Source organism: Carassius auratus, unplaced genomic scaffold (assembly GCF_003368295.1).
Source record: "Carassius auratus strain Wakin unplaced genomic scaffold, ASM336829v1 scaf_tig00017198, whole genome shotgun sequence".
Taxonomy (NCBI): Eukaryota; Metazoa; Chordata; class Actinopteri; order Cypriniformes; family Cyprinidae; genus Carassius; species Carassius auratus.
Genome location: NW_020524752.1, coordinates 54832 through 77430, shown reverse-complemented (window position 1 = coordinate 77430; position 22599 = coordinate 54832). Strand labels below are relative to the sequence as shown.

The 22599-nt window shown below is 38.4% G+C and overlaps 3 protein-coding genes across 5 annotated transcripts; all 3 read left to right on the top strand.

Annotated features, from left to right (window-relative positions):
- The first annotated feature begins 231 nt into the window (after positions 1–231).
- LOC113075582 (catenin delta-1-like) lies at positions 232–12960 on the top strand. Of its 3 annotated transcripts, XM_026248259.1 has the most exons (19): positions 232–405; positions 874–999; positions 1090–1370; positions 1452–1727; positions 1803–2058; positions 2396–2618; positions 3623–3815; positions 4511–4628; positions 5060–5213; positions 5623–5640; positions 6708–6773; positions 6893–7020; positions 7630–7780; positions 7898–8093; positions 8198–8388; positions 8485–8532; positions 9166–9248; positions 9523–9623; positions 11019–12960. In XM_026248259.1, exons 2-18 carry the CDS (start codon positions 880–882, stop codon positions 9580–9582), a joined length of 2562 nt encoding a protein of 853 aa, XP_026104044.1. In that variant the 5' UTR covers positions 232–405; positions 874–879; the 3' UTR covers positions 9583–9623; positions 11019–12960. The 3 variants fall into 3 exon arrangements, with proteins under 3 accessions (XP_026104044.1, XP_026104045.1, XP_026104046.1); XM_026248260.1 differs by lacking the exon at positions 5623–5640 and having other exon boundaries at positions 233–405; XM_026248261.1 differs by lacking the exon at positions 9523–9623 and having other exon boundaries at positions 234–405.
- A 4852-nt stretch (positions 12961–17812) lies between these two features.
- Positions 17813–19677, top strand: LOC113075580 (centromere protein F-like). The gene is made up of 2 exons (XM_026248258.1): positions 17813–19082; positions 19175–19677. The coding sequence occupies exons 1-2, from the start codon at positions 17816–17818 to the stop codon at positions 19489–19491; spliced, it is 1584 nt and encodes a 527-aa protein (XP_026104043.1). The 5' UTR covers positions 17813–17815; the 3' UTR covers positions 19492–19677.
- A 608-nt stretch (positions 19678–20285) lies between these two features.
- On the top strand, positions 20286–22180 carry LOC113075579 (mitochondrial import inner membrane translocase subunit Tim10). Its single transcript, XM_026248257.1, has 2 exons — positions 20286–20490; positions 21548–22180. The coding sequence occupies exons 1-2, from the start codon at positions 20420–20422 to the stop codon at positions 21741–21743; spliced, it is 267 nt and encodes an 88-aa protein (XP_026104042.1). The 5' UTR covers positions 20286–20419; the 3' UTR covers positions 21744–22180.
- Positions 22181–22599: the final 419 nt, after the last annotated feature.

The following is a 22599-nucleotide window of genomic DNA, read 5'->3' as shown; positions in this document are numbered from 1 at the left end:
CATGAGTAATATTATCTAGTAGCAGTCAACCCCCTTCTCATTCCTGGCAGTCATTTATTCATCCATCATCCATTCCTGCAACTTTGTCATGTTTCTCTTATGCAATGGACTCATTAACCTAAGTCATTTGTTCTAAGTGTTGTTCATCCCTATGCGTCCTTTGCATGAACCTTCATAAGAAAATGTTTATTTGTCAAGATATTTAATCAGAGGTCCTGCTACAATTTGTGGTCTCTCTGGATATTCACTGACATGATCACTGGCCACATTGACAGCATCTCTTTTTCGTTGTTGTTTCGGGCTGTTGTAATTTTTCTCTCTCTCTCTCTTTAGAACGGCCGTGTCACTGGTGATGCAGAGTTAGAACGGCTCAAATTAAGCGACGGATACATAAACGGGACTCAGGTTAGTTTGGTGTCCTCAATGGATCCTTTGTTCCAATTGTGCAACTAGATTAATAATATGAATACTACTACTGCTAATAATAATTTCACAAAAATTAAATATAATTAAGATGGTTGTATTATTATAAAATATAGGACTAAATAATGATTAGTTACGGTAGTTATTTTTATTCAGAAAAAAAAGGTATAATGTACATGGGGTAAATTCAAATGCTTTCTTGTTCATCTGTTTTATGGTTTGTAAAACAGCTCTGGTCTCTGTTGTTGAACCCTGTGTGTCAGTGTACGTGAAATGTACTCCTGCGCATACTTTCACACTTAATTCTTCTGTTTCTGCACTAACTTGTTGTTGTGTTGTCATTACCGTCCACCAGCGAATTCTCCAGATGGTGTGTTTGCGTGAGTGTACACACTTCCTGTTCTTGCCTTATGCTCACTATTGTTCTTTGTTAATGCGTCTGTGCTACAGTACAGGATGTTGGACCCTGGTCATATTGTTGAGTCGGTCACAGTGGAGGAGGACCCCCGTGAGTCGATGCCAATTATTTCAGTTGAAACCAGTGATGATGGCACCACACGTCGCACTGAGACTACAGTAAGTGTGCAATCTGATTAAACTGACAATATTTTGTCAAGTGTGACCACTTGTCTTTGGAAGGATAATGATGGTGCTTTCTCTTATCAGGTAAAGAAGGTCACAAAGACGACTACCACACGAACAGTCATTCCCTCAGTCTCCGACACACTTTCTCTTGATGGCACTGGTTCAGTCACTGGGATGCCAAGTTGTAATACCCCAATGGACCGTGTGTACAGGCCACCGGTTGGCCCCATGGACTACCCCACCGCTACTGTCCCCCGTAACTACCACTATGGACCACCAGGCTATGAGGATTTGCGCAGCTACCCTCATTCTGAAGCCTACACCAGTCTCAGCCGAGGAACACGAATGGATGACCGCTACAGGTCTGTGCCTGTTGCGTTTGCATTGTGTGAGTGCGAGCATTGTGGATTTACTAATGAATTTACCTGGTTCTTTCTCTTTAGGCCCGTGGATGCCTATCGCACGCTGGACTCTGCGTATCGCACCCACAGCCGGCCGCAGTTGGACCCGTACACAGCCCAGCCCCAGGTAGGACGTATGGGCAGTGCTATGGAGATCTCTGGCATTCAGCGATTTGTACCAGAGCCATACGGCCTGGAGGATGATCAGAGGAGCCTGGGATACGACGAACCTGATTATGGCATGGGACCAGCCATGCATTACAGCACAATGCCCCGGTTGGCACATGCACATCACGCACCACCTCCACGCCGGACAGGGTAAGTGTATTTATTTTGACTGGAGAAGGGCAAAAAAAAAGTGAGTCAGCTTGAACCTCTGTTGGTTTTGTGTAGGTCATATGAGGGCACATTGGATGGTGATATGAGTGGAGCTGGTGATATGTATTATTGGGGAGGAGGAGCTCCGCTGGCTCAGGGAGAGAGAGGCAGCATGGCATCATTGGACAGCACTCTGCGTAAAGGCCCCGCCCCCACAGCTTGGAGGCAGCCGGAGCTTCCTGAAGTCATCGCTATGCTCAACTACCGCCTGGACCCTGTCAAAAGCAACGCTGCAGCGTACTTACAACATCTCACTTTTAAGAACGATAAGGTTAGTATGAATGTACACAAGGTGCTGGGACAAATGTATATTAAACTTCAAATCCAGTACTGTTCAAAAGTTGGGGTCAGTTTTTTTTTTTATAAAAAAAAAAAAAAAAAAAACAGTATTGTTGTTTTAAAATGTCACTTATTCCTATAAAGCAAAGTTGAATTTTCATCAGTCATTACTTCAATTTTTAGTGTCACATGATCCTTCAGAATTCCGTAAAGTTTCTTGAGCAGAATTGTTGAAAGGTTGTTCTGCTTAATATTTATGAAAAGTCACCCAGATTACATGGTGTCTGTGCAGATTCCATGCCCTCAGTCTTTCCTCTCTGTCTTTGCAGGTGAAGTCAGAAGTAAGACGACTGAAGGGGATCCCTGCCCTCGTGTCCATGCTGGATAACCCAAAGAAGGAGGTGCATTACGCAGCATGCGGAGCACTCAAGAACATCTCATACGGACGAGATCCAGATAACAAGATAGCCATCAAGAACTGTGATGGAATTCCCGCGCTGGTGCGGCTACTGAGGAAGACGAGAGATCAGGACCTTACCGACACCATAACGGGTACAAACGGTTTTTATGCTAGTAAAGTCACAATGAAACCGACTTGCACCGTCTCCACAACGGATGTGAATGGCGTGGTGTAGCGTGATTGTCATTATAATCAGTGATGCTATCTACAATGGATGCGACACAACAAATCCCAGTCAGTAAACTGCTGCCTTGTTAGCAACAAATATTTTTCAATGCTTACTTTGCCACATGCAGTGTAGACAGACTAGTTTCAGCATGACATGACAACGGTCACGTCCGGGGTTAGCAACAAATCCATTTTTTTTTTACCAAAAAGGAAAAATGTAGGACGGGGACTTATCCATTATTTGTTGATTGGCTGGAGGCAGATTTGAATGCAGTAAAACATCATCGGATACAAATCTAACCTTTTGATTAAAAAAATTACGAGCTCAAAGGAAAAAACAAAAGATGCATGGATTGATCATTTACATTTAATATCAATAACATGCATTTAGAAAATGTGTGTATTTCAACTTTAGTTCTTTTGGCTGTTTTTAATACACTTTGAATTTTATTTAATATTTGAATTGAATTGAATTTTTTTTTTTTTTTAAGTTCATTACATTGATCGAACAGTCACAGTAAACACGTTTACCTTTTTAAGATTATGGAAGATTTCTGTTTCAGAACTTCATCATACAATCCTGGTAAAATATAATTATCATTGTTTTGACATATTAAGCAAATACTAAGAACTATTTCTTGAGCACCAAATCAGCATATTAGAGTGATTTCTGAACGATTATCTGACACTAAAGACTGGAGTAATGGCAGGAATAAATTGATTTAAAATATTTAATATAGAAGGGCTATTTAAAAGCTGTAATATTGCAAAATATTGCTTTTTCACTTTATTTCTGATCAAATAAAGCATTAGAGACTCATGTTCTGTCAATTTCCATTTTGATGTCACCGTCCTATTTCAGGTGATTCAAGCACAAGACAGTTTGTCGATTACATCTTGTATTGACTGATGGCTCGTTCTCTATCAGGCACGCTGTGGAACCTGTCGTCTCACGACTCTGTAAAGATGGAGATCGTTGACCATGCGCTGCATGCCCTGTCCGACGAGGTGATGGTTCCTCACTCGGGCTGGGAGAGGGGGAACGAGGGGGGAGAGGAGAGCTGCAAACCCAGACACTTGGAGTGGGAGACGGCACTCACCAACACCACCGGCTGCTTAAGGTGCGTTACATTCATGCATTCGCCAAACACTTTTATCCAAAGTGGCTGAGAGCTAATTCAAATGCTAATTTTTTCAGCCTGAGAATCAAGAGTAGTTAAGTCAGAGAGAGAGGCGGAGGAAAGTGTTAGGATGCATTGAGGAGGGACAGTTTTATGATTCAGATTAATGAAAGAGGTTAAAGGGAGGAGGGGTGTGCCTCAGTGCTGCTAAAGAATTCCTGTCAAGAAAGTTTGTGTGTGTGTGTGTGTGTGTGTGTGTGAGGAAACTGCATTTTATGTTGAAGAAAGGAGTGAAGTGCAAAGGAAATGCTCTTGAATTGTGTTTGCGATCAGGAACCTCTGAGGTTGTGAAAGAATCAGGACCAAGTTTGGACAAAAGAGAGAAATGTGATCTTTGAGTCCACTTATTTCCCTTGAGTGCTTCTCTTTGAGAGTGTCCTTCACTTCTCCTACTCGCCTGTTTTTAGAAAGCAGTCGGAGGAATGGTTTTACACCGTGATTACGTTTAAGTAGAGCTAACGGTGTCTTGCCTTTTTATAACCCTCACCGTTCAGCTTTTCAGATGCCATCTGTGTATACACTCGGTTAATATGTTTTAGGTGATGTCCTGGAGCTAAAATGTTCTGTGCATGCCAAACTTCACCAAACATTAAACCGGCTGTGTCCTAATTAGTTGCATGACGTTTTGCTCTCAGGAATGTGAGCTCGGAGCGAAGCGAGGCCAGGAGGAAGCTGAGGGAGTGCACTGGACTGGTCGACTCGCTCATGTACATCGTCCAGTCACAGATCAACTGTAAAGATGTGGACAACAAGGTAACAACTGGACTTTGACCTTCCGGGATTTGAAAGCTGTACTTTAGTGCGCACTACTTTTTTTATGATGGGGAAGCACATAAGTAGAGCGTTTTAGGGAAGAGCAAAGGGGGAACAAAGCATTGTTGGTCAATTTTATTATTGCATATTGATGCGGTGTTATAATTTGGGTCAGGGAAGGGTTATTTAGAGCTAGTGTTTTTTTTTTTTGGGAGGGGGGGTGTTTGACCTTTATTAATATATATAATATTTATTTTGCTATTAAACTCATATACTTATATATTACATACTTCATATATTACTCTTTAGTTAATCGAATAAGTCTTCAATGATTTTATATATTAAAACAAAATTTTGCATTGGTAGCTGTCCTGTTTCATTCTCTTACAGGGTATCTAATATTTAATCATGTTTATTATGTCTTTGTGCAGCTGATTGAGAACAGTGTGTGTCTCCTGAGGAATCTGTCCTATCAGGTGCATCGGGAGATACCAGGCTGCGAGCGCTATCAGGAGACGGCTCCTGTCAATCAAGGCCCCGCCCCTGCCCAAAAGGGCGGCTGCTTCAGCTCCCGAAAGGGCAAAGGTGCGTGTCTGATTCATTTAAAGAAAAACACAGGCACTGGCTGTGGGTCGTCACCAATGAAGAGAAGTTAACTTGCTATCTTTGCATTCTAGTGCATGATCTGTTGTGTAAACCAAACCAAGAGGCCAGGTCTATTCCTTGTCTTAATCATAGGACACACTTTAAAGTGTGTTAAGCTTGTAAATTTGATATGTGCCAGATCAAGTTTGTTTACACACGAAGGAGATGCGACGTGCATGACTTTCACACGAGTATGTGCTTTGTGGGTTTGTTGCTGAATAATTGTATGGTGGCTGGGGCACTATTGCAGTTTTTTTTTTTTTTTATGCCAAAACAGTCCTTTCCTCTCATTTTCTTCTGTATCTGTCTCTTCTGCTTTCAATCCGTACGTCTTTTTATCCTGTAACAGACGAGTGGTTTTCCAAAGGTAAGCTTTACTCTCTTTTTATTTTTTATTTTCTTTCCTTTTTTTTTTGGAGGGAGTAAAAAGGCTTTGCTTTGCTTTCATGGGAATCACATTTTTTCATCTCACTGTAACCCATCATTAACACATTTACAGGTCAAAGTTCAGAAAATGCATCTGAAGTGGGAAACTCAAGTGTTTTAAGGCAAAATAATATATTTTTTTAATTTTTATATATATATCCCATTTCAAATTCGTTTTATGAGCTGGACTACTTTGGTAAAGTAGAAGGCATTTTAAGGGGACCAGTCACACAAATAAGGTTTTTATTGATCTGAAGGAAGTAGACGTGGAATCATTTACAAGTATCAGATTATGTCGCTGGACACTAAAGTCTAGGGCTCCGTTTTAAAGCCTAGTAGGTATCCAGACATATCATAGACAATAAATCTTTAGCATGAGTTTACAAATCTGTTCTTGGACAACTAGGAAATGTCATCAAAATCGTTTAGATATGATTTTTGTGTGACTGCTCTGTAAAAATGTTTTCTGTAGTTATAACATTTCACTAGTAGCCACCAGAGGATGCCAGAACGCAGCACTTCTGATAACTCCATTCTTTATAAACCTTAAATGATTGTTAATCTTTAATCATATAGACCTATTAAAAGAGAATTATCTGATTCTTTTAAACTTGCACTCTGTCACCTCTCTATGAAGTCGAATGGTCATTCACAGGTGTTCACTAGTCATTGTGGTGGACTTCATAATGGAAAGTTTGCTTTAGCAAAGCCGTTTCAAGCTCAGAATGGACTTTGTTTTAGGCTGATTTTATTTGAAATGACACCAGACCAGTTTATTCTTTGACTTCGCTTGAAGTATACTGGGGCTTAAAGTCATCAGTCATTAAAGCACATGGGGTTTTCCTCGGGGAATAAACGTAGCCTCTGCCATAACTGTGTCTGAAGAAGTCTTTGTCCTCTTAAATCACAAATGACATCACAACCATTAAACAGCAGATAAGATTTCTGTGCCACTTCATGTGTCACTACTCTATTTCACTTGTGGCTCATGCCGTCTGCTTTGTTCAGGAAAAAAAGAGGATGATGGAACATCAGATACTATTGACATTCCAAAGAGAAGCACACCAGCCAAAGGTACAATGACAGTCTTGTTTCGCTCTGAATGCTTTAATGCTTTTAATGCTTTGTTTAGTTTTCCTTCGTATTGTAGTTAAATAATAGATGAAGTAAAGCGGACCGATTGTGTTTTGTAGGTTATGAGCTGCTGTTCCAGCCAGAGGTGGTGCGTGTGTACACTTCTCTCCTGAAAGAGAGCAAGAACCCCTCGGTTCTGGAAGCGGCGGCGGGGGCCGTGCAGAACCTGTGTGCGGGCCGCTGGACTGTGAGTTATTGTCACTTTGAATAGATTTTTGTACGAAGATATGATACCGTATTAGACTTATTCATCATTAAAGGAGACATATTTTTATTATGTAATTAAAAGCTTGATTTACTATGAAAACCTAATGCAACTTGAACTCTTTAATGTAGAAGTACAAGCATTTATGGAAGCTGGGCTGTAAAAAACAATTTCGTTTTGTAGCTTTTTTTGTTTATTTTGCCACTGAATAAAATATGACCTACATCAGTGGACATCAGTGGGGAGAAAAGTAAATGAAAGTATCATTTGACCTCTTTTACAATAAATATGCCACATTTATTTATTGATACTGATTGGTTGTCACACATCCCAAAGGTGATTTAACTATGCCACATGACCACGTATTAACGTTTATTAAATTTGAAAAAAAATCAATTAAACGAGTTAAAGTATTTATTATTTTGTTGTTGTTGTTATTATTATTATTATTATTATTATTATTACATTTTATTTTTGTAATGATCGAGCAGCTCTTGTCTATCATCATTTCTTCCTTTAAATGTTTGTTTTTTTAATCAGGAGGAAAAATCTGACAGTTTTATAATTGAACTTCTGTCCTTCTCTCTTCAGTATGGGCGGTACATCAGAGCAGTGGTTAGACAGGAGCATGGCCTGCCGATGATGACCGAGCTGTTGTCTCATGGGAACGACCGTGTGGTCCGAGCCATGTCCGGAGCCTTGAGAAACCTGGCCATTGATGCTCGCAACCGTGATCTGCTAGGTATGTGAGCAAACATGTTCATGTCCATTCAGTGTTGTTCATATTTAAAAAGCCATATTTGTACAGTCCCAGTGAACGAATCCCAGTGTATTTTCCCCTCTTCCTCTCTCTGTGTAGGGAAGCATGCTGTGCCTAACTTGGTGGCCAATCTGCCAGGCGGTGGTCAGAGTCAGCCTGCACGCGCGCTCTCGGAGGAGACGGTGGTGTCTGTTCTCAGCACTATGGCGGAGGTGGTCGGCTCCAGCGTGGATGCGGCCAAAACCCTGCGCAGCTCCCAGGGCATCGAGAGACTGGTGCTCATCAACAAAGACGGGTATATATAAGTGATTTATTTTTAAACTGTCTGGTCACATTGGAGAAAACTGAAGAGGAACAAGTATTTAACTGCAAATGCCAATCCTCCGCTTTCCCTTATAGCAACCGTTCAGATCGGGAGGTGCGTGGCGCTGGGCAGGTGCTGCAGATCGTGTGGGGCTTCAAAGATCTCCGCCGCACGCTGGAGAAAGATGGCTGGAAGAAAACAGACTTCATGGTGAACCTTAACCCTCCTAACAACACCCGCAGCAACGGAGGATACGAGGACAGCACCCTGCCGCTAATAGAACGGGGTAAGACACAACAGATTCCTGCTGAATGCTCTTTAGTGTGTTAATGCAACAAACAAGTGTTTTTGTGATCTGACTTTGTTTGGGTCTCTTTGTTAGGGGGCAAACAGGACCGAGACATGATTCCTCTTAATGACATGGGACCAGGTAAAAAAACACATACTGTATTCTCATAGATTGTAGCTGCTTCCCAAATGACACACTATGCACTATGTACTATGTACTTAGCACTATGTACTCAACCATGTAGTGCATGAATTATATAAGGATGTTTTGTCATTCATAATCATAATCAGAGTTTGATAGCCCCTCCACCTTCGCTACATAATTAAAGCTGTGACAGATGAGTGCATGAAGTGTCCAACATTCCACACTTCATTTTTGCTGTTATTTAAGTGCACCATCCGCTTGTTTAGAGTGCACTTTTTTTTTTCTTTTTGGAATTTTCAGTGTGAATGCACTACTCGCACCATTTAAACTAAAAACATCATCGAATAGTGCATAAGTACAGGATTTGGGACGCACCTAATGGTTATATACAGTGTCAAAAATGACATTTTTGCCACTTTTTCCACCGGTGGATTAGGTTTTCATTGTCACATGATCCTTCAGAAATCATTCTAATATGCTGATTTTAACATCATTTTTGAAAAAAAAAAAGAAATAGTAAACACACTTATAGTGTTACAGATTATCACTTTTGCTGAATACAAGTGTGACTTTCTTGAGGGGGAAAAAAGTATTTCCCCAACTCTGAATGCTTTTTATCTGTGATGCCAGACGCTTACTCTACAATAGACCAGAGAGGACGGAGAAACACTTTAGATGACACTCTGGATCGCTCCGACAGAGAGGCACCTCAGGTAACACACCCCTGCAAGGGAACATCCACCCACACATTAAACTTGTTCTCACTAAACTTCCCTCACAAGCAATTCAGCACACCAGACATCCCAAAACTCACACACTACACAACCTGAAACCTGTTATTAACCTGCTGTGATTTCACTAATAATACTAGGAGGGGTCTCGCCTCAACTAACTCTTTCACACACCTCTCTCCTTCCATTATCACTCACCTCTTCAATGCCTTTCCCTTTCTTTTATCCTCTCTCTCTCTTTCTCTTTGACTCTCAGGGAGGAATGTATGGGGAGAGGCGGGGCTCTTTGCCTCTGTTGGACTCTTATGATGGTTAGGCCACTCCCCCTCCCCCCCACTCAGTGCATGAGCACGCATGGTATGTGTGTCCACCTTCTGCATGGCCTTCATGTGGATATTTAAGTGTATGTGTGCTGCTCAGTGTATTTGTGGTTCTGACCCTCATTAACTGTATTTTGTTATTCTGAACTTGAGTGGAAATGGTTTTCACTCATTTCTGTAAATCTCGTCCAGTGTTGGGGAAGCTTCTTTAAAATTGGAAAGCTTTAGTTTCACAGTAGTTGAATTAAGCTACAACTACTGAAATGCAGTTAGGTATGCAAGCTGTTTATTAAAATGAATGAATTTATCGTAATGGATTTTTAGAACTTAATTTTTACTACTGGGGCCATAATTATCTCATACAAAAATAAAAATGTAAAATAGGAAGACCGGTTTACGTTGCACAAAAACAAACAATTGAACACACTCATGTATGTATTTAAGATTTTTTTTATATATATAATATAAATTATATGAATATAAATATTTTCAAAATATTTAATAATGTGTGTATTTGTATATACATAATAAATATACACAGTACACATTATGTAAACAACTTATTTTGGATGTGATTTAATAATGATTAATCCTTTGACAGCACTAATAAAAATGTGTATGTGTGTGTATATATATATATATATATATAATAAATCCAACTCCAACTGAAAAAAAGAAATGTTAAAAAAACATTTTACCTCGACTTAAATATTTCACAAAATAAATAATAATTATATATATATATATATATATATATATATATATATATATATATATATATAATTATTTATTTTGTGAAATATTTAACTAAAGTCGAGGTAAAATGTTTTTTTAACATTTCTTTTTTTCAGTTGGAGCCATTTATCTGGTGCAAAAACAAGGATATCTAATGGGATGACAGCTTTAAATTCAAATTAATTTACTATTTAATTTAAATTTTACAATTGATCAGCTTTTTGTGCAATTTAATCTGCTTTAAACTAATTTGCAATGAACAACTAAAGAAAAAATACTGAATAATCAATATTTCACTTTTTTTTTTTTTTTTTTTTATTTATGTATTCTTGTATTGATTTCATTAGAGCTCTAATTAATCTGGTGCTGAACAAATGACTGAAAAGTACATTAAATAAATATGTTCAGAAAACATCTCAGCCAATGTCACGTTCCATTAGTAGTGTTGCTACTTTAGTTACTCCCCAACACTGATCTCTTCCTCTCATGTGTCCACTCTGGTCACATGACTGATGTTTCAGTGGTTGTATCCGTCATCACTTTGGCACATAAAATGGCTGATGTGAATTGTGTTATGCACACAAATTCCCATCTCCGCTCTCTGATGACACATTACTGAATCATTTTCCTTTTTTATCAATGTAAGCGAGTAAGGACCACATCTGACCTTCACGTCTCATCCTGTTTCTGTCCACAGAAAAACTGATCGTGTGCATCACCCGCCGTGAGTTTCCTCCTCCTGCCTACTGTCCCTGCTGAGCCTCTGATCTCATCACTTACGGGACCATAGCCACTAATTGCAACGACCCTTCTGTAGTTTACTCCATTCTCAAGTTGACACTCTCCTGCTTTCATTGAGATCAATGTGATTGAGAACAGCCACTACGTCAAACAGACTCTTTTTATGTCAAATAATGGAAACACTAGGGACTACAAGCTCTATTTAGCTTTATGAATCATTTCCTTTTTATTTTTTGCTTCTGCATCTATTAGAACATTAGTATAGTACAGCATTGGTGTTTTGATTATTTTGCTTCATCCTGCTTTGTGGTTCACATTGATAAAAAGGTAATGCCAAATTGCATCATTCATATGCAGCCTGCAGAAAATAATGTATATAGAGTTTTTCGGTAAGTTTTGTGTCTTGTTGATAAATTGCAACGGGCATGAGGCTTATTTTTTGTCATTTTCTGAAAGCACTAGATGACCACCAATTCTCCTTAAGTTATCCATATGTGGTCTCGTGGAGTGTTGGGTCTCTAGGAAGTGGTTGTGCACATGTTGATGAAGCATCACAAAAGATGCAGAGGGATATTTGATTGGGAGATCTGTTTTTGTTGTTGTTTGTTTTTTAAACCAGTAGCATTCAAGAAAGTTCTCTAGCGGTAGGCAAGTATAATTGTTCATTCAGCTGTCAAATCTGCAAAGAATTCCAGAGTGGGAAAGCTTATTTGGGATGATACCCCCCCCCCCCCCTCTTTGTTTTGTCTTTTAAAATGGTCACTGACAACGATTAGCTTCTGTGTGGGAACTCGAGAGTTCCTCACTATTAATTTAGAAGGACAATTAAATGACCACAAAAGAGAAGATAAAAAAAGCCTTTAACTCAGAGACAAATGGTAGCCCTGGTCTTGGATCTGTCTGAATGTAAATGAATGTGTAAATATGACCGTGTCTCACAAATCCACTCTGCGTACTTGGAGTGCCTCACTTGCTCAGCGTGTCGTTTGTGTTGAGCGGTGAACAGGGACGTTTGGTTTCAGTGCCTGTCTGTGTAGAGTGTGAACGAGTGTACATTTGAGGATGTATATGCATTTTTTTTTTTTTTTTTCTGACATCCGTAAGTGCAGTGCTTGTTTCTTAGACTGCATAATTAAAAATGCACAGTAAGTCTGTTGTAGATATTTACTGAATGGAAACTTTGGAACCAGGGGCAATGGATGGTTTTTTATTTTTTATTTTTTTTTATTCCTTTTTAATTCCCTGTCTGCCAATCCGCAGGCCAATCCTTCGAGACGCTCGAGTCAGTAAAGGAAAGGTTGGCTGTTGACTGAGTGGATGTGAGCCAGAAGTCCGAGTCTTGATACAGGAGGTTGTTCACAAGTTTGAGGAATCAATCGATTGATCAGTGTTGAGGGAGGCAGATAAAGAAATCTTTTAATTACAAGAAAATTGCATCTCTTTGAGGCAGGATTTAGCTAGATTTGGATTCTAGCTTGATGAGATAAGAAGATGGATAAAAAAGCACATTTTACTATATATACCAGAGAATATTTGTTAATTTTAATTATTTCATTTTCTTCTTGGTTTTTGTTCTGTTGCTCTTTCTTCTCTATATTTTATGATTTGGGCTGATGTTGTTTTCGGGGGTGTTGTGGGTGAATGCATATGCAATCAGTTTTATTTTTTAAATAAATGCATTTACGGTTTATATCTTTTAATTAAAGACGAAAGGAAAAACTATTTGTGTCGTACTGTCTGTTGACATGTTTCTGCAACACTAACATGTGGATCTTGATTCATAATTCCTATATTTCAACACTTTACCTTTGGTCTTAACTGTTGCACCTTTCTCTCATGGATTGAAAATGTAACTTAGCAATACTGTTTTTTTAAATAAAAGAATGATTTTTTTTTTTTCCAGAGTTCTGACAGTGAATTTTTGTGTGGTTCAAAGAGTGTTTTAACACATTTAATACATTCGATTAGAATTCTTCATTTTCAGAATATCAGTATAATGAAGTAATTGAGAAATGTAATATGTTTTACCATATACAGCCTATCTGCTTACAGAGAAATATGTTTGATACACATGGCATCATTATTGAATTTATTAAACCTAATGAGAGTTACAAAACAAAAAACCTAGTCAAGACAGATGAACTAAACATGCTAGTTGTCATCTTAAATTACTTCAGTAAACCAGTGGTTTACTACAAGCTTTTTCCTGAATATTGTCAATGTTCCCATCCCTTTTTACCAAAGCATTAACACAAGTTTTCAAGTCATCTCATAATTTATACCTGATATTTTAGTGTGTTTGGCATAACAACAAAATCTAATGAGAATGCCACATGGCCACATAGGCTACTTCCTATGCCCAGGGATTATTATTATTATATTTTTTTAAACGAAGCTAAACTATGTTGGGTTTTGGTAATTGTGGCTGATAATAAAGCTTATTTTGCCCTATTTTAAGCCATAGTGAGCACCCCCTGCTCAGAACTACCAATGCAACCCTAGTCGAAGAGAGCTTTGCAAAAGCAAACGAGAACAAAATCATGAAATTGGTGTTTTAAACGGATCGTTTGAATGATTCATTCAACAGACTCGCCCATAGCGCCATCTAGAGGTGCGTCGGTGCAGGCGGAGCCACTGAACAAATCAGTGAGTGAATCATTCTGGTGAACCGATTCAAAAGATTCACGTGACTGAAAGCTGATGAGTGGAGCTTGACTTCAGATGATTTGTGATGCAGCGGCTCACGTGTCTTACGGATCACCTGTGTTTGCGTATGTTACATTGTTACATTGTCTATATTGGATTATAAAAGGGTGTCGTTTTAGCAAGTTTGACGAACAACGTGCACTAAGCGTTTGAAAACAAGGCAGTATTAATATAATAACAGATAAATCCTCGTGATATCAGGCTCAGTTGACCTTAGAGATTGAAAATATGGCTGAGCTAGCCTTTCTTTGCCATTTAATACCGAGCAACATAAATCCGTTGAACTGATCACAATTACCTGACGTTAAATCACAGGTCGGTCTGTCCTATCTAAAAAACACAGAGCAAGTAAATCTTATCTTGCAAATTCGAAGAAAGCTGTTATTTCTGGATGGTTAACAGTTGTAACCGTTGTTTTGGAGTTTCTAAATATGTTTTAGTCTGAAGTTGTTACCAGCATGTGGCAGTATCAGCATCCAGACTTTGCAGTATTCCTGCTTGGAGAACTTCAGAAGCAGCAGCAGCAGGGAAGCGTCTTCTGTGACACACTTCTGCAGACTGACGGTAAGAGATCAGAGCTCTTCTGTTGAAGATGGCCAGCTCTGGGTCTGTGTCACTGGAAAGAGCTCTCAACTCTACAGTGAGCACCTTGTAAACAAATCATATACAGACCCTGATTATGTCAATGCTATGATTTCCAATTTGTACAACAGACATTAATTAGCAGTCAGTGGCCATATAGACATAAGTTAATGAACGTATTTTTCTATTAACACATTCATCATTTTTTTTCAAGTAATATTTTAGTAGTGTTTGAATGCTCCTGATGCAAGTTCCAATACCATTTAGATGTGTTAATATATTTATTCATTTTTGGAAGTTGATTGGAAGGTCATTTTTTTTACATTTTAAGAATTTAAAAAAAGAGCCTTTTGCTAGGGGGAATTAATAATTTGGTTTCTGAGCATTTATTTATTTATTTATTTATTTATTTCATAAGAATCTATAGACTTCCGTTGCCCTTTAATGTTGTATTTTTCTATACTTGCCTTTTCTTTAAAAAAATCTTTTAATCTCTTCAGGTGTGTGTGTTCCAGCTCACAGTTGTGTGTTAGCTGCTCTAAGCCCTGTCCTGTCAAGAGTCCTTTCCACTTCCCCTGCTCCGCAGGCAGGGCAGAACAGGCTTCTCAGCCTTGAGGCTGTAGGATCTCATGCCTTACTAAAGCTAGTTAAGTTCCTGTACACAGGGGAAATGGAGATCAAGAGTCAGAGTGAACATGAGGAGGTAATGACTGCCTCCTTCAGACTTGGACTTAAAAACCTTTTTGAAAAGAAGAGAGTGTATGTGGAAAGAGGAGATAAGGATGTTGTGAGACGTTGGAGAGAGATTGGTGTACAGACAGAAGATGTCTATAGCCAGGAAAGTGAAATAGTTTCTGAGCAATTAAGGATACAGAGCAGTACTCTTCCAGTGCAAGCTTGTGGTTTACTGGACGCAGATTTGTCATCAATGTCATTACTTGATGAAACTAGTCCAACTGCAGGTTTTAATCGGACCAGTAATGCCAATATTCCTTCCCTCACCGTCGTGACAGAAGCATCTGTAATAAATCTTCAGAAAACAAAGTCTAAGAAGAGGTGGAAAATGGCAAAGAGAGAAACCCAGCTAAAAAAATTAACTCGCCAACAAATGAATGTTTCGGGCAAAAACTTCCAGAAACTTTTAGAGGTAGATAACAGGCAAAAAAGTGCTACTGCTGAACAGAACGAGGCCAAATTGGACCAGCTTAAAGTTAGGATAAAACTGAGGAGGAGCGGAGCTTGCTGGGAGAGCAACCTTCTCGTTTCTGTCCAAGGTGAGAGCGAGAAGAACCCAGAAGAAATCAAAGAGTGTGGACTTCAAGCTCAGGTAAGGATTTATCTTTAAATCTAAATTTATAACACAATTTAGACAAATAAAACATAGTTTATATGGATATATTGACATAGATAAAAACACCCTGAAAACAGATCTTCTCATGTTCATTTAATTTTTTTTTTTCTTTTTTTCTGACTAAAGAGCTGCCCAGCTAGTGTAGTTCCTGGTCAAAGTCTTGAAACCCTCACCCCACCGACGGACCTGACTATTTCACCCTCCTATTCTTCCTCGCACGCCTCTTCAGATAAATGTCTCCATACTCCACACCACATTTCTATCTCCTCCCCTTTGGTAATACCAACTTTATCTTCAAGCCCTCCCCAAGCAGATGAATCTGATGAACATATTGCAAAGATGTTGGATGATATGTTGATGGATTTGAACATCCTGCCATTGATGCCAATAGACAGAAATCTGGATGAGCAAGAGCAGCTAGGTCTTCTTCAGGATCCGAAAGGTCAACAGAGGGCTGCCGAGGCCTCTGCTCAGGGTGCTTGTGTTTTTATGCAAAGCTGTGAGCCAGAGATGAGGGGATCTGATGTTAGCAAGACAGCAGTACCAGTTGGATCACCAGGACCAAGAGATGAAGGTAATAAAGCATCATCTTGGGTTTGTGGTTCTTTAGACCATGCATGTGCACATTCATTGTCTTGTGGTGCTCCCAGCTTTCTTTCTCATGGTTTTAGTATAGCACTTAGATTCATCAAACATCCCACATTCTCAACTCCGTACTCTTCCCATGCTTATTTAACCCAAACAGTGCCTTAGTCTATGGGTCAATGAAAAATAAGACTGTCCATGATAAATATATATATGATAAATATAAATATAAATAATCTGGCTTAAAACACAAGTGCAAATATCTTAAAAATCTGAATTCATGTTGGTTTCATGTTAGTTTAGTTAAAAAAAATAATTTAATGAAATTTCCTATGGTGCAACCATCATATATTAACACTTAATGCTTTAAAAGGCAAAAAAAATGACTCTTTTTATGACCGTTTTGATTGATTTGCGTATTTGATTTTGTAGCCTATATTAGTTTTTTTTTTTATATTACTACACATTAAAGCAATTTTGTTCAAATATTTTTTCTCAGATATAATAATAATAATAATAATAATAATAATAATAGTAGTAGTATTCTCTTCACTATATCAGGACAGTTGTATCACTTTGACATTTTGGTCCCAAAAATATGTTTTAAGTTATTTAAAATATGCTAATTTTACATATCTATATATATAATATAATATAATATAATATAATATAATAATAATATATATATATATATATGTCATCGAGTGATTTATTCCTGACTGTACTCCTTGTTTTTTAGACCACTCAGGCTTACAAAATCAGTCAAAATCCAATACACTCGTGATTCAGACACCTGGACAGGACGACTTGAACAAAGATAAGAATCTGGCAGGTGGGGCAAGAAACCCCACCCCCTCACTGTTAGAAGACCTGTTCTTAACCCCAAAAGCCCCAGCTAACCCTTCTCCGGCCGAGGGTGAAATGCCAAGCCTTGGTATGACCAGCATACTGGATGACAGGCCAGAATTCAAACTACTACGATGCCTTTCCCCCCTTGAATCAGATAAGGGAGACAGTGATGTTCCTACACAAGAACCACCACATAGACAGGACCTAGAAATGCAAAACCTTCCCTTGTGGCTTTCTGAAGCACCACTGAAATTGGACTTCCCTCTAAGCTCGATGATTGATTCCTCCTACCCACATCCACAGCCTGACCTCATCGCCTGCCAAAATCGATCGTGCCCTGACCCTGCAGAAAAGCAAGAATCGAAGACTTCCTTTTTACAAGATGAGTTAATGAGTAGGAGTAGTACAAACACCATTCGGCATGATGTGAAAGATGCTAGTGAGCACCCGAAGCAGAGAAGGACGAGAAGACGGAGGCTTGCAACTCAAAATTCAGAAGTGAATGGGGATACAAAGTTTCAAAAGCTAGAAAATCCGGATCAGGTTCAACCGAGGATATCAAAGTGTGATGATCCCCGCTGTGAAGAGATCAAGCCGTCAACTTCTAACGCACGTAGAGTCAGTACCCGCATAATCAATGCGAAGAGAAAAGCAACTGCAGGTGTGAAGAGAAAAAAGAAATGTCTTCACCTATCAGTAAGAAAATGCCTTCGGTGAAAGCTGACCGTGAACAACCAAACTGCACTGGTATTGTAAAACGTGGTCGTGGTAGACCCCCTAAGTCTAAAAACACCGCTCTAGCTCACATGTGCAACAGTGCAGAGAAATTGCCCGCTTCAAGACAAGATGATAGTGAAGTAGAAAAAACTAAGAAAGACAGTGAGATTGAGAAGGGTAATAAGCAACAACCAAATACACAGCAGGAGAAAGACTCAACAGAAATGGAAGAAGCAGATGCTAATGGCAATTTTGCACAGGCGACACTGAATTCTCACTTAAAATATGCTGCTCAGGCAAAAGGACAAAGCATCATTGATCAAATTTTCCATCAGACTCTTCCAAGTGTTGAAAACCTCGCTTGTAAAAGTTCTCTGAATACTGATCAGCCGCTAATATCTAGCCAACGAGACGCCTCTTTTAGCCTTCAAATATTCCAAGGAGGGAACAGTGAAGACGAGTGTAGTAAATTAATGATGAATAGCAGTGAAGTGCTCAATAAGCAGAAAAAAGCAGAGACGTCTCTGCTGATGAACGAGAATAAAGACATGGAGGTATCTGACAAGCACGTAGGGTCACCTACAAGTGACCGACAAGACAATGTGTTACAGAATAATGATTCCCAAAAAGAGATGGGAAAAGACATTCAGGACCAGATGAATGAGATATCTTTGCCGTTAACAGCTGAGGAGGACGTAATGAAGGAAATGATGATCCTGGCTGATGATATCGATGATGCTGATCATCCCAAGTTGCCCACAGAGAAAGACTGTGATGGTTCTACCAGTGAACTGACAGTGATGGAGGGAATAGAAATTAATTTCAGTACGAATCCTGATAGTAAACCAGCAGAACATCTCCGAGATGAACAAAACCTGGAAGATACTGTTTCTAATGAGACATCAGACATGGACAAAGGTGTTCAGGAAGCATGTGGTGTTAATACCCAGGATGTTAGCTGTATAGGAAGAAATAAAGAGGTTCAGATGATTGAAGAAACTATGGATGGAGAAGAAACTGAATTTCTGAGGGCAACTGAGCTTGTGGAGGCTTCTTCGGATGATAGGTGTTTGGAAACCACCAATAGCTTGGATGATGATGATAAAATGAATGAAGAGGGGCACCAGTACAGTGCTGGGAAGACTAATGAACAGACCCTACTGGAGGAAGACGAATTGAGTAAAGGACACATTAGGAGTGCTGGGATTGCAGATGATGCATCAAACAGAGGTAAAATGTCTAAACTTTGAATTCTAACTCAACATTTTTTATACTCCTGTTATCAATAATCCATATTCCTGATTTCTCTTTTGTCCTCCTAGCTCTGACACTGAGAAAAACAGAAGAAATAATATGCAGAGATGCTCCTTCTGTCCAGACTGAAGTATCGCTTCAGTCAAACTATCAAAGCCCCCGAGTGCGCAGTGAGAATATCTCAGCGGTGACGTCCAGTTCAGAATCATCCGATGAAGAAGATATTGACGTAGATGTTGTCGATGAATCTGTAGATGATCCGTTAGGGCTTTTGGCAGCTAGACAGTTTGTCACACTGGCTATTGAGTGTCTAATGGAGCAAGAGGATGAGCTGGATGCCACTGAAGAAGAGGAGGTAGATGTCACTGGAGAAGAGACAGAATAAATTTTTATGTTCATGTTGAGAATACATGTTTAGCATTTTGAAATCAATAGCAGATGTTTAAACCAAGTTCTTAACCCAAGGTTTAATATATCAAATGGTGAGAATAATTATTATTTTTTTTTGTCAATATGACATTATGTGAATTAGCCTGTAAATTCATTCAGTTTATTTTGGATTGTCTCATACAAGTATAAAGTTACATATTAAAATTATGTAAATTAAAATCAATTTATATAAGTTCACATTACACTTTTGTACGTGTGCTTTATTTAAAATATATCACAATACCTATTTGTTTTTTAAATTAATTTTATCTGACTTTGTGTGTATCTTTATTTCTTAAATTAAATAATTGTGCAAGTATATAGCATAAAATCGCTTTCCCGATGTGAAAATCTTAAATTTCTTTAAAATATTAGGAAATTTGAAAGAATGTGGTAGTATTCTGTTGGCACAGCTATAAAAGATTATATTAGAAATGTTGACAACGGGGTTTCTATTCAATTTTAAAATAGTAATATTCTTTATCCAGTAACTGGAAGTCATAGGATTTTTTTTTTTTTTTTTAAAGATGTGAGAATAAGGATAATAGCGAGATGAAATAATAGTTAAATTAAGAAAAAATAATAAATTAAAGGGATATTGTCATTATACAGAATCAAAGCATAAAATAACGCAGCAAAAAAAATAATAATAATAAAAATTAACGCAGCTTAGCAAACAGCTGCGGTTTTGAATAGAAAACTTTATTGTCAGCGGAAGTATCAATTTGCTAGATAGATGGGATCCACGCATCCACGTGGGTACTTTTTCCGGTCAAGTGCGCTCACTGAAGGTTAAGCAAGCTGTCAGAGCTCTTTGTTGAACGGGACCCACGCGTTGTCCGGTGGGTTTTTAGTGAGGATAAACCGAAAGGTCATTAGCAAAGATGGACCCCATGAAAGCGCAGCAGCTCGCCGCGGAGCTGGAGGTCGAAATGATGGCTGACATGTATAACCGGTATGAAGCCCACGGTGGTCTCTGTAAATGTGTGACAGCATGCTTTCTGTTAGATTACTTACAATGTCATCTGACATACGAAATCTGTGGACTTGTGTAGTGGGTGACGCTATTGAATTAATAGTATCTTGTAGATGCAGCGTAGGACTACAGTCAGTGACTATATACGTCACATCAGTAAAGCCACATTACTATTTTGTACTTCACGCTGTATGCACTCAAATAGAATCCTGTATCTAATCGTACAGCTCGAATCATGTTCATCTTTTCTGGCCTCCGTCAAAGCAGATTGATCAACAAAAACCTTATATAAAAACCTCTCATACTGTTAGCCTGTGCCCCTTAGGCGGCTTAGATCTGCATAGTTTTTGCAATTAACAGAAGCACTTTATAGCAGGTGAATAAAAAAATTAAATTGTGTGAAATGGATAGAACTCGATTATTTCTCAGTTAATCAGAGGAAAAGCCGCATTTTATTTGTGTATATATATCACATAAATTGTAGGCAATGAAACCACATTGCAAATTTACATTTAAAGTTAAAAACACTAGTAAAAAAAAAAAAAGGCTAAGTGGTAAGAGGCTGAATCTGAACAGTAATAAAATCTATACCCCATTACAATATTTCCTTTATTGTTATTGCGCTCATAAAAATACAATGACTTGTGCATTACATTATCACATACATTTAACATATCAACATATATTTTTATTCAGAATTACTGCAGACATATAGCAGCTCAAATTATAGAAATGCATTATTCATTACTGTACAATGGCAATACTGGCTGTTTTCTGGACGTTCCTGCAATTGCGATTAATCAACAAATTTGTTGTCCCTTTTTTTTTCCTAGCAATTTTTTGTTTAGATGTTGTTGATTAATTCTTGCAGACCTAGTATGTAGTCTCTACAAAATAATGACATTAATTAATAAAGATTATATTACTTGAATAATTCATGAAAATTTTCTGTGAAATTTCTGTGTTTCAATTAGATTATGCATTACATATCCAAATGTGTATGATCTAATTCGTCCTGTGCCTTTTCCTCATGCAGAATGACCAATGCATGTCACAGGAAATGTGTTCCACCTCATTACAAGGAGGCAGAACTTTCAAAGGGGGAAGCTGTGTGTCTGGACCGCTGTGTCGCCAAATACTTGGACTTGCATGAGAGACTAGGTCGGAAACTCACTGAGCTCTCTGTTCAGGATGAGGAGGTGATGAGGAAGGCTGCTGCAGGCACTGGATAGACCTCCTGCAGAATCTAAGGGTGGGCCTGAAGGCCTGTGGATGGGGGTTATGGGAGAAATGGGCTCTGTGGACATCTAAAGGGGGAAATCGGGCAGCATGGCTACGGATATTAGCAACATAACACAAATATGAACAATATTGTGACAAGTATTGATCCATTATTAGACATTGCACTGAAAGATCAAGACTTTTGGAAGAAGGTGGGATATATTTTATCCTACGAGTCTTTGATAGTTTGTTGGCATGAACATTATTAACGTCACAGAAATAAAGTGTTTGTCTGGGAAGGGATATTTGTGAAATATTGTGAAATTATGTCCTTGTGAACTTGTTTGAGACTTTTTTTATGTTGTCACTGATCTTTGTAATGTCTGACAGGCATTTTACAAAGTGTACCTTTATTGCGCAATATAATTAAAATGTTTACCTTTCTGTTTCTCTTCTGACTCTTTCTTTAAAATGAGCAAATATTAGCATGTTATTATATACAACTGTATTATTTAATAAAATTGTGTTAATATGGTTACTTGACCGTTGAGAATGTAGTTTTTATTTTATTATTATATGTTTAAAGAGGATTCATTAAAAGTTTCTACTTTTAACAATAACCAATGGACTGTCAGTATGCTAAAGAATTGTGTCAGTAAATTCATCTTTTTAAGGAACCACTTATGTAATAAATTCTGTTTTCAACGAGACGTTTCCTGTTCGGTTTTGGTCACTATAGATCACAATAAACTGACATTTGTATGGAAAACAGCTGCTTGAAGATTCTTCATGGAAACAACAGCAAACAGTTTTTGAACAACATGAGGGTAAAAATGAACAATTTAATTTGTTGTTTTATTTCCAAAG

Excerpts from the sequence above, each read along its gene's own strand:
- LOC113075582 (XM_026248259.1), top strand. The coding sequence starts at position 880 with ATGTTGGACCCTGGTCATATTGTTGAGTCGGTCACAGTGGAGGAGGAC. Across the intron at positions 1,728-1,802 it reads CCACCTCCACGCCGGACAGG|GTCATATGAGGGCACATTGG; the intron begins GTAAGTGTATTT and ends GGTTTTGTGTAG. Across the intron at positions 6,774-6,892 it reads GAGAAGCACACCAGCCAAAG|GTTATGAGCTGCTGTTCCAG; the intron begins GTACAATGACAG and ends TGTGTTTTGTAG.
- LOC113075580 (XM_026248258.1), top strand. The coding sequence starts at position 17,816 with ATGTCTTCACCTATCAGTAAGAAAATGCCTTCGGTGAAAGCTGACCGT. Across the intron at positions 19,083-19,174 it reads AGATGATGCATCAAACAGAG|CTCTGACACTGAGAAAAACA; the intron begins GTAAAATGTCTA and ends TTGTCCTCCTAG.
- LOC113075579 (XM_026248257.1), top strand. The coding sequence starts at position 20,420 with ATGGACCCCATGAAAGCGCAGCAGCTCGCCGCGGAGCTGGAGGTCGAA. Across the intron at positions 20,491-21,547 it reads ATGGCTGACATGTATAACCG|AATGACCAATGCATGTCACA; the intron begins GTATGAAGCCCA and ends TTCCTCATGCAG.